The sequence below is a fragment of the Suricata suricatta genome, chromosome 15 (genome assembly GCF_006229205.1).
Source record: "Suricata suricatta isolate VVHF042 chromosome 15, meerkat_22Aug2017_6uvM2_HiC, whole genome shotgun sequence".
Classification (NCBI taxonomy): domain Eukaryota; kingdom Metazoa; phylum Chordata; class Mammalia; order Carnivora; family Herpestidae; genus Suricata; species Suricata suricatta.
Window position 1 is genome coordinate 43,388,933 of NC_043714.1, and position 11,292 is coordinate 43,400,224.

An 11,292-nucleotide genomic window follows, 5' to 3' on the forward strand; every position below is an offset into this window, starting at 1 on the left:
TGGCACCGAGCTGGGCTGGCAGCGCCGCGGAATGCGGAGTGGGCGCGCGGGCGGGGCGCGTCCTCAGCCTTCCCGCGGGGGCTTTCCCTGCCAGGCGGGCCGCCGCGGGCACGGTGCCTTCCCGGGGCGCCGCATTAGGCGGGGACTGCGGTGTCCCCTGGGGACCGCAGTCTCGTGCTGGTGAACTGTGACTGCGCTAATGGATTTTAACCGTGTTTAATTAAATGTGATTTTAGGAAGTGGAGGTGCAGATGATCTAAGTATCTTATATTCAAATAGAGCAGCGTGTTACCTAAAAGAAGGAAACTGCAGCGGCTGCATTCAAGATTGTAACAGGTAAACTGCCCGTTTTCAGGTTTGTCCAGTGAGTGTTACTATTCTAGTGCGGTGAATGCAGTATGTAATTTCTTTCCTTTTTTAAAAAAATATTTAGGTAATCTCTACACTCCACGTGGGGCTTGAACTCATGACCTGGGGATCAGAAGTCACATGCTCCACCTACTGAGCCAGCCAGGTGCTGCTGCAGTAGTTAATTTACTAACTATTCTGCAGGAGTCTAATTTCTTGAGACTTTCTTTTTAAGACATGTTAATAGAAATACACATAGAAGTCATAAATTCTTCTTTCTCATAAATTTCTGACTGAAGAAATCGTTTCTTTGTAACTCAAGACAGATAATAGAAGACTATGCAAACTTTTTTCATTTTCATAGCCACCACCTTAATTCATGTTCTTTTCGTGTCAATCCTAGACTACTAGAAAAGTCTTCCATTTCATCTCTCTGCCTCCTCCAATCTTGCATAGCCTCAGAACAACTTTTCCTGTAGCCTCAGAACAACTTTTCCTGAAGCATTGTGTCTCAAATAGGCATTCAGTGGCTCAGGAAGGTGGTCCAGATAATTATAGGCTCCTTTTTTTTTTTTTTTTTTTAAATCACCTTGCCCCTGAACAAACTTTCTGCTCTCATTTTGGCCCAGTCTGTGATGCCCTCTGCCCATCTTTGCATCTCAAATCCCTGCTCAACTAACTGCTCCCTCCTCTTTGCTTTCCTGGTCACTTGCGTGGCCATAATCCTTGCAGTGTCACTCTCACGTGGGTACTTGGCTCTCCACTCCACTGGATATTGAGCTCTGTGAGGATCAGAATCGTGTTTTATATACAGCTCTTCATCCTTCAAGCACTGCGGTCACCCATGTTACTCAATAAGTTACACACTGAAATTGGTGACTATATTTACATGAGTAAAGAGTACCGTTTTCTTCCACTATTAAGTAATGAGCCTGCGTCAGGAGCCCTTTGGAAAGAAGCTACTCTTTACGTATCTCAAAAATAAGAAGTTGTGCGTCCTGGTTTGACCTTCACAGTCCTGGTTTACTCTTGTCTGGTAAAATTATCACTGTCATCCTTTTTCACTCTCAGAAGCCCTAGTTTGAACAACAATTTATGTAGATAACCTAAGAAAGTGAACAGCTTATTATTTTTAATTGATAGTATATTGATATGGGTGAAAACTTGTAATATCAGTGTCTACAGTTAAAAAAGAAAAGGTGTTGAAGGGCTTTTTTTTGGCCAATTTTACGTATTTGTATTTAAAATAAATACTATATATGTCCACTTGGGCCTGACTGTAGGCCCCGTTCAATGTTGTGCTAGCTCACACTAATTAATTGTTGTGTTTCTAGGATTTTGTGAGCTGCTTGAAGTCATATTGGTAGCTTGAAATCTGCCAGTTGGGTAGGAATACTAATACCATGAAAATTGGCAAATCCCACAAATCTGGAGGTTTCTCCCCAGGAGGAGAGCCGGTTGTTAAGCATTCACCACTGCACATAACTAACCAACAAGACCATGTGGGTTTGTGGAATATCAAGCACATTGTGATTTGTAGCCAAGAACCTTATAGTTCAAGTGTCGGTTGCTGATACCTTTCAGATTGGCCTTAAGTTTTCCTGCGTTAAGCAGATTTAGGACTTTAAAACTTGAATCCCCTAGGGGCACCTGGGTGGTTCAGTTGGTTAAGTGATTTTGGCTCAGGTCATGATCTGGTTCTGACATCAAGTCCTGAGTTGAACTCTGCACTGATAGTCCGGCACCTGCTTGGGTGTCTCCCTCTCTCTCTTTGCTCCTCCCCAGCTGTGTGTTCTCTCTCTCAAAAAATAAACGTTAAAAAAAAACAAAAACCTTGCGACCCCAATAGTTAGGGCCACTGCAAAACAAGTGGACTCACTTTATCCTTAAGTGGGATGGTTTCAGGTGGCAGACATAAAATTTGTTGTCGTTTCATTGTAAACCGGGGAGGAAGTCAATGATGGGATTCCGGCCATGGTGTCAAGGGAGGCTAGAAAGGAGGTTTGTCTTGAAGGAGAGCAGGAGAGGGCTTTCCCAGGAGGGAAGTGGGTGGTGGTGTATTTAAGATGTCCTTAGATAAGAGCTGTGTTGAACACCCAGGAATCCTGCTCTGCTGGTCAGTGCTGACCTCTATAGAGGCCGACCTACTTAGGTGTTTTCTTGATACCTGGTGTATGAGTCCCAGCGTACGGGACATGGGGTGATTTTACTCCGAAGCTGTGAATCTCAAACTTGTTTTAATGCCAGAGGGAACACGTTGAAATAAATGTATTTAAATCTAAATGAACTAGGAATCATTTAGTAGTAGAAGTATGACTGTGTTTTCTTTTCACCTCAAGATTGCACACATTTTAATGGTAGCCTAGTTTTTCACTTAATCGTCTGCTGTTTGGAGAGTTGGTTTTTGTGCCATGAGCCCTTATTACAAGGCAAGTGGTAGCTGGAGTCAAGCACTGAAAAAGAAAAACTCATGGGAGCAAACTTTAAGGAGTGGAGGGGATCCTATGAGTTAGCTTTCATAGACTGACTTACGATCTATAACTTTTTATGCATTTTGTGGGGGATGTTTGGTTTTATGTGTCTGACTTCGTGGAGCCTGCCTGAAGCACTTCCACTGAGGTTTGTCCCAGGGTGTGCTGAGAGAATCACTCCTGGGGGTGTAAGGGGTGTGGGGCGGGGGGCTCAAGGAGCTCTGGGCCCTGCCCCTCTCCTGGCCACCGTGTCTCCGTGTTTCCAGTTTAGGCTTCCAGGTGAGCCTTGAAACAAGGTTGCGATGCCTGAGCTGAAGTTGAAAACCATTATCCTAGAAACTACCTCCTTTTGTTCTCAGGACCCTTTATCAGCTTTAAAAAAAAAAAAAAAAACCCAAAGAAACTTATCTTTTCCCATCTGCCAGAGAACTTTTTTGGGTTATATAAATTACACCAAAAAATCTTTCAGTGACTTTCCATGGAGGATATTTTGAGCCTGTCAAAACTTATGGGCTCAATAAAAATGAATGTTGCCTGAGAATTCTTAGCTTTTGCTTCTCTTTACTGCTCTCTGCCAGGCTTTGAATTAGAAGACTCTGTGGGGCCTTATAAAGGTGTTAACTTGAATAGTTAAGCTATTGTGAGCTCTGGTTTAAAAGTTCTCTGTGTTTTTATGAATGAATGCCTTTTTTTTCTTAGCAGAATTTCTATTTATAAGCTCGTATTCATTTTCAGGATTGTGGTTAAAGAGGAAAAAACCTTGCATTTACTAGGCTGGAAGTGCTAAAAATTAAACGCATCATCTCACACAATGTTATATTCCATGCCTACCTCAAATCCATCTTGAGTGGCTAAATAGCATCTTGGGCATTGGAAGTCTGGTGAAATGAGGTAGTTGTGGTGAAATGGGGTAGTTGTATAAGTATTATACATATTTAAAATCCTTCTTCATGTCGTTAATATACCTGAAGCGTGAAACTAAGCTGGATTTAAGGCAGTGGTACTAGTGATAGATCCTGATGCTCTGTTTTCTAGTGTTTAAAAGCTTTTACTTGATCTTAATTTCTAAAATAACTTTTGGAGTGGCTCACTTGGTCAAGCATCTGACCCAGGTCATGGTCTCACGGTTTTAGAATTCGAGCCCTATGTCGGGCTCTGTGCAAATAGTTCAGGGCCTGGAGCTTGCTTCAGATTCTGTGTCTCCCTCTCTCTCTGCCTCCTCTCCCGGTCATGCTCTCAGAAATAAACATTAAAACAATTGTTTTTAAGTTAAATAAAATAAAGTCACTGTTTACAGAAGTAATACTTGCGTGTTATAGAAAAAAATGCAAAACCCAGCACAACACAAAGGAGATCATTAAAATAACCCACAGTCCTAACACCTGGGCAGAACAAAAAGGGTTATTTTTTAGAGAACTGAAGCGAATTAATGGCATCCTCTGTGGTGCACGGCCCAGCCACACGTACAGTCGAGTATGACGTGCAGAATTGTGAAGGAGTCTCGGTGGCAAAGGACTCCAGTGAAGTTCCTTTATCTATAGAGTTTGTGTATGTTTGTGGTAGAAAGAGCGTAGGTTCAATCAGGTGTTTGCTAAGTGCTTCCTCTGGCCCAGGCATTGATCCCATGCTGGGAATATAGTGGTGCTTAGGACAGGTGGCCTTGCTTCCCTGACATGTAAGTTCAAAAGAACTGATGTGTGGGCAGATGGCCCCGTGTCTCTCCATCTCCTCACCTGCAGAATGAACGTGGGACCCGACCCTGCAGGCTTGTGAGAATGTCTGGCCAGCACACGGCAGTTCTGTCAGAGCTCGCTCTCTGCCAGGTCAGTGTAGACAGGAATAGACAGCAGATCCCCAAGACTGCTGGAGAAAAAGTAAAGCAGCCCTCACTCGTGCCTTCCCTGCTGCTGATTTGTAAACTGTGTGGGACAGAGAAGTTCACCGGAAGAGACCTGCCATCCCGTGTGGAAGGTCTGGTGCAGCAGATACTCACTCATGGGCTGTAGAGAAAGTAGGCTCTTCCTAGGCTCTCTGCACACCATACTTTACCATTTTAATAAAGTTCATTAAAACTAAGTATGGTAGGGGCGCCTGGGTGGCTCAGTCGGTTGAGCATACGGCCTCGGCTCAGGTCATGATCTCATGGTTCATGGGTTCAAGCCCCACATCGGGCTCTGTGCTGACAGCTAGCTCAGAGCCTGGAGCCTGCTTCAGATTCTGTATCTCCCTCTCTCTCTGCCCCTCCCCTGCTTGCACTGTCTCTGTCTCTCAAAGATAAGAAAAAAAACAAAACAAAAAAAACTACGTATGGTAGTTTTCATTCATAAATTCAATCTTTTGACTATATACTTTATTTCAGAATATAACAAAGGCCATTATATAATGAAGTAGCTTTAAATAGTTACTTCAAACAAAACCAAGGAATATAACTCTGAAATGCATCTCTAGTGATGTTAGAAATGCTTCATAGCCTAAAAAGTGCAAGATTAAACTTCATGATTTATCAGAAATTATGATATATGTCCTTGATCCCCTCCAGTCTATTTTTTAAGAAGCCCTTTGGCAGCAAGTAAATCATCATAAACTGTATGAAGTTCAGAGAGCTGATTTTCAAAATGCAGTGCAAGCTTTTGTGGTTCTGTGCTAAGGTGCCTTATTTATTTGTTTGTTTGTTTATTTATTTTGAGAGAGAGACAGACAGTGTGAGCAGGGGAGGGACAGAGAGAGGGAGTCACAGGACCTGAAGACAGGCTCCAGGCTCTGAGCTAGTGGTCAGCACAGAGCCTGATGCGGGGCTTGAACCCACAAACCGTGAGATCATGACCTGAACCAAAATTGGACACTTAATTGACTGAGCCACCCAGGTGCCCCATTAAACACATAGGTGCAAATGAAAATTTTTCTTTTAATCCATTAGTAAGTAACAAGACTCTTTTGAAAGCCTACTTTGTACCTGGTGCCAGGGTGGGCTCTGTTAGGGCAGAGGGGAGGTGTGGAGCATGGAGAGGGTGAGGCACATTGCCTGTTGCCAGGGAGCTCAGGCTCGCGGGGGGAAGAGTAAATGTCCTAGTGCTCTGGGAACTGTATAAAATGAGGTAACCACAAGTTTGATTGCTCTTCTGCTCTGAGTTTGTCTTTCTAGTATGTTCCTAGGTCCCCAGTATGAACTTGCAGATACATATGTATTTGAGAATCCGGTACCATAGTGTACATTCAGTTAGTATAAGTTGAAACGTAATTTTCCAAAACAAATGACATGTAATATTTTTGTCCTTAGGGCTCTGGAACTTCATCCATTCTCCATCAAACCTCTTCTTCGACGAGCAATGGCCTATGAAACTTTAGAGCAGTATCAGAAAGCTTATGTGGATTATAAAACAGTGTTGCAAATGGACTGCACAATCCAGCTAGCGAATGACAGTATTAACAGGTAACCTAACCCAAGGCCGTGCCTGGGGGCTAGTTCTTTTACAATGGAACTACTTTGTTGTCTTCCCTCCTTCAAGAACAGTATAAAGTGTAGACTGTTCTGTTATTTACTCGGCATGAATGATTGCCTTCTCTCACTCTCATCAAAACCTAACCGTTCTTTCTCTCTAACTTAATTTCTAACTGTCCTGCAGTACATTTTGGGTTGTCCTCTGACACCTTTATATTTGTTTCCTGGCCCATTTATTACTGTTCAGAAATTGTGGTTTTTTTAACTCAAGGTATAAATCTTTGCTGTTCTGAGTGCACAGCATTTCATTTCAGTATTTGTAAATAACTGTGGAGTTAGGAAATGTTTTCAGTGATGTTGTAAGTCAGTATTAATTATAGGACAGGATCCAAAAATATAGTGAAAACTGCATGTTGAATCTTCTCCTACAGGATTTGCACATGCTCATTGGCACCACATCTGTCAGTGGAAACATGTTGTTTCTCCTCAGGAGAACGAATGTCTTCATGAGCCTGCTAGATATTTGTTTTATATGCCCTTTAAATAGATACTCATCTAGGATGAGTATTAACTTATAATGGTGAAATAGCAAAGAATTTGGATCTAATTTATATTATGACCTATTTACCCCCTGAGTGATCATGGGAAGGTAAGAATTTCCAGACTTCATAAATTGCTTTCAGGTGAAATTTGAAAATTACTATCTGGGTTATATTTCAAGTTATGTGTAATACTTTCTGATCCCATTTGTACGAAGTATAATTTCTTATGTGCGTTACGCTGTGCCCTATGTTGGTCTAGTGTGCCGTGCCCACCCATGTCCCCAGCACCTAAAAAGACAAAAGGAGGGGAATTAATATAGTCTCTATATTTAAGCAAACCAGAATATAGTTGGGGGGGGGACCACAAGACAGGTTATCTCCAACTGTGAAAAATTGTGAGGAAGGTGGGAGTGAACAGACCAGGCCACCTTTGTTTGTGTAGACTTCAGTTGGAGAATGAGTGCCTGAGGTGGTCTTTGAAGAGCACTGATAGGACATGAGGAGGCCTTGAGCAAAATTTTAGAAAATGAGAGTGACGTATTTTGGATTAATTCATCTTATAAAATCATGCTTTACCTCCCTACATTGTTTCTCTGCACCTTGGAGAAAATTGTTGGAAAGATGTCTATGTAGAGCCAATGGTGATCTCTTGGAGGGTTCACTCTCTGGTCACATGGAACCTGTGGTTATTGGATCTAGAGTGGGGCCAGATGGAACCTTGGGCATTCACAGACACCTTGATCTTGATCCTGATCTTAAAAAATCAGGCAGCCTCACCTGGGAGCTCTCTGGGCCGTTTGCCTTGTGACACAGTTGCCTGCCAAAGTGTCATTTGCCTGAAGGCACTTTCCTCTTTTTTGTCTGGTTAATTCCTTCGTGTCCAGCAGGAGGGGACCTGCTCCCTCTAGGAAATGACCTTCACAGATGAGCCCACCTTCTCCCTCACCATACATGTACTTCAGGCTCTCTTCCCAGTGACCCAGAACACTGTGCCTTTCATTACCCAGCTTCCATATTATTAGTAAATTCTCTGTCCCTCTCTTTCTGTAAAATTATTTTTCTCTCATTCTCCTGGATGTTCTGTGAGGTCGGGAAGTGTGTTTTATCCATCTCTGTAGTTGAAGTACCTTATACAGTAGATGTCCTCAATAAAATGTTGAATGAAGTCATTCCCTAACAGTGTAATTCATTCCTCGGCTCTGCTTTGAATTTGCCTGTCCTCTGGTCCATATCCAGGGTGGGTCAGGAAAGTAGAATCCTCTCACAGAGTTGGGAAGAGACCTGAAGTAGCTGACAGGGAAGAGAGGCCTGTTGAAAGGTGTTTTAGGGAATACAGTTCATAGTGACGGGCCAGAAAGTCTGAAGGGAGAAATCTATGTCTGAGAGGCTCTAATTTCTGAACCTGCTGCGCTGTATAGTTTTTAAGAAGAGAAGTAAAATTCACAGAAGGGAAAATTGACTATTTTAAAGTACACAGTTGAGTGGCCTTTTAGCACGTTGACATGTTGTAGAACCACTGCCTCTCTCTCTAGTTACAAAACATTATCATCCCAAAGGGAAATTCTGTTCCCATTAAGCAGCCACTTATTTCCCCTTCTCCCAGCCCCTGGCAGCCACTAATCTGCTTTCTGTCTACAGATGCACCTGTTCTGGGTAGTCCCTCTAAATGGAGTCGTAGAAGGTGTACCTTTTGTGTTTGGCTTCTTTCACCTAGCACAGTGTTCTCAAGGTTCATCTGTGTTGTTGTATATGTAAGTGCTTCATTGCTTTTTATAGCTGAATAATATTCCATTGTATGGATACATACCGTTTTGTGTATCCATCCATTCATTGGATGATGCACATTGGGTTGTTTGATTCTTTGGGCTGTTGTGAAGAGTCTGCTATGAACATTCGTGCACAAGTTTTTGTTTATATACGTGTTTTCGGTTCCTCTTGGTGGATACTCAGTGGAATTGCTGTGTCATAGGTAATCCTGTGTTTAGCTTTTAGAGGATTGGGTTATGCTTTTTTATGTACTCATGAAGGTTCTTTTATTCAGATCAACTTGTAAGATTCATTTTTTAATTGAATGGTTGTTACTGATGTTTTATAAGAAGATGAGGAGGTGTTGTTTTGATGTATTTTTTCTATAAAATATCCATTTTTAAAACATCACTGTTCCTTTTCATGAATCTCATATTTATGCTTGCTTTTCCATGTGAGCAACAACACCTTTTTTTTTTTTAATTTAAACATCTGTGCTTGTTTTGTTTCTGTCTTCCATTAACCATATTCCTCTCTTCCTCTCCAGGAATCTTATATGTTAAATTTCCCTGCATATACTTATTTCTTCCCTGGCAACACATCATCTCTTTTCAGCTGCTTCTTCCTTCCTCTCTGCTGGTAATACAAGTTTTGCTTGAAAATTCTTTTCTCTTAAGCTTTTTTTTTTTTTGTTTCCTTTTGTGGGTGGTTTTACATTATTTTTCAAAAAATATGTTTTTCACTAAAATATGTGAGAGTTGGTTAGCTTAGCCAATTTTAGCATAATTGAAATTTCAGTTTAAGAAATGGGGGGGAAGTATGTGCATTGTATTTGTCTCTATATAAATATAAAAACTATTTGCACAAAAAGTACTACTAAGTTAACCAACTTGTAACCAACTGAGCCACCCAGGCGCCCCTGAGTTAACTAACTTGAATGCATTCTCCAAATTACCAGTAAATCTTCTCAGTCTTGGGCACACCTTTTTTTTTTTTTTTTTAATGATTGTTTATTTTTGAGAGAGAGAGAGACAAGAGTGTGGGCCGGGGCGGGTCAGAAAGAGAGACAACAGAATCTGAAGCAGGCTCCAGGCTGAGCTGTCAGCACAGAGCCAGATGCAGGGGTTGAACTCAGGAACTGTGAGATCATGACCTGAGCTGAAGTCAGCCAACTGACTGAGCCGCCCAGGCACTCCGGGGCACACCTTTTTAAAACCAGTTTCATTTCGAAGACATTCAATTTTGTTTTAAAATCTAAATATATTTTGTATGTTTAAAAATGATAACAAAGTGATAATTGAAGATGTTAATCTGAACCTTATGATGGTCATGAGTAAAGTCAGTAATACAAGGACCCTTGTAGTAGACTCCGGTTCCTTCATCAATGTGTGTTTGAAAAGATAGTGAATGGATAATTTTAGAGAAAAGAAAAACAAGGTAAAGAGTATCTTAGCAATATGGAAACGTTTTACGAGAAAACGGCATTCCGCCTCACAGCTTGCCCTCATTACTACTGTCCACAGCCAGTCTTGGACACCGCTCTTTGGTGTATAGTTTGGGCATAGAAATTCTGAAGTGCTTTTGATAATTCTCAAATACATTATCAATTTAGTAATTACATTAAATGTAAGATATTTCTTCAGCACCTCCTAAATTTTGCTTTTATTTTTTCACTTTTTCAAAAAAATAGTTTTATTGCATATACATTAAGAAAGTTTTTTGAACCAATTAGAAAGGCCTTCGTTTTTTTCATCTACAAAAGGGATCTAAATTTAACATAGTTTTTGGCAACTTTTAAAAGTCCTTTTAAAGACCACTTATGTGGACAGCAGATAGCCTAAGACTCTTGTTTTCTACAGGGAAGTACACAAATGCAAGTGTTTGTAAATCTTACTCTTGATTTGAGCTTCATGGATATAAAAAACAAATGGCATGATTAATAGAGGAAATTCATTTTCTTTTTAGGATAACAAGAATTTTAATGAATCTGGATGGACCAAGCTGGCGGGAGAAGCTGTCACCCATTCCTGCTGTGCCCACTTCTGCGCATTTGCGAGCTTGGCAGCCTGCCACAGAGACACCCCCGGACCGCGGGGGCGACTCCTGCAGCCGTCCCCAGCCTGGCATTGCAGGTAGGGGCCCTACGCTCGTTCTTGTGAGGGTTGTCTTGAGCTCGGTGTTTATCTTCATGGTAAAGCAGAAGGAGTTAAGACCCTGTTATCCTCCTAGTCTTAGGAAGTTAACTTCACATGTCCAGTGTCCTAGTGTGTGTGGAAGTAGGAAAGATGAGTAGCTGTCTTCTGGAGTTCTTAGGAATAAATGGAGATGTGCAAACAAGATAATAGAGGTTAAGTTGACATTATTGTTAATAAGAAAAAGAAATAGTGCTAGTTTAACGCTATGCCTGTATGTGGCAGGGCTGAAATAGTGAGATTGGTGTGTTTGAAATAATAAAGTAAAACCCTACAGCAAAAGTATCTAGCAGGTATTTCCTTCTGCCTCATATCATAGTTAACATATCTGCATTTCCCTAGTACCTACCTTATTACTTTGTGCAGAATGTTTAATAAACATGTGACTTCACTCTTGCTTTCTGCTTAAAGCCCATTGGGGCCCCATTTCTCCTGCCTGCTTAGGAACTCATGTGAGTCCCCAGTTGAGCCTCATCTTACAGATACCCTAAGATTCCTGAGTCATGGTGTCCCAGTGGCTTCTGTTAGACCCGTACCCTCTTTTTTTTTTTTTT

The 11,292-nt window shown here is 41.5% G+C and overlaps 1 protein-coding gene across 1 annotated transcript in view; it reads left to right on the top strand.

The window, feature by feature from the left end:
- SPAG1 (sperm associated antigen 1) overlaps window positions 1-11,292 on the top strand; it is a 61,856-nt gene that overhangs the window by 36,041 nt on the left and 14,523 nt on the right. Inside the window, exons 11-14 of the mRNA XM_029923307.1 lie at window positions 11-180; window positions 237-336; window positions 6,097-6,249; window positions 10,512-10,678. Of these exons, the coding sequence (XP_029779167.1) occupies window positions 11-180; window positions 237-336; window positions 6,097-6,249; window positions 10,512-10,678 (590 nt within the window). The remainder of the gene's footprint in view (window positions 1-10; window positions 181-236; window positions 337-6,096; window positions 6,250-10,511; window positions 10,679-11,292) is intronic.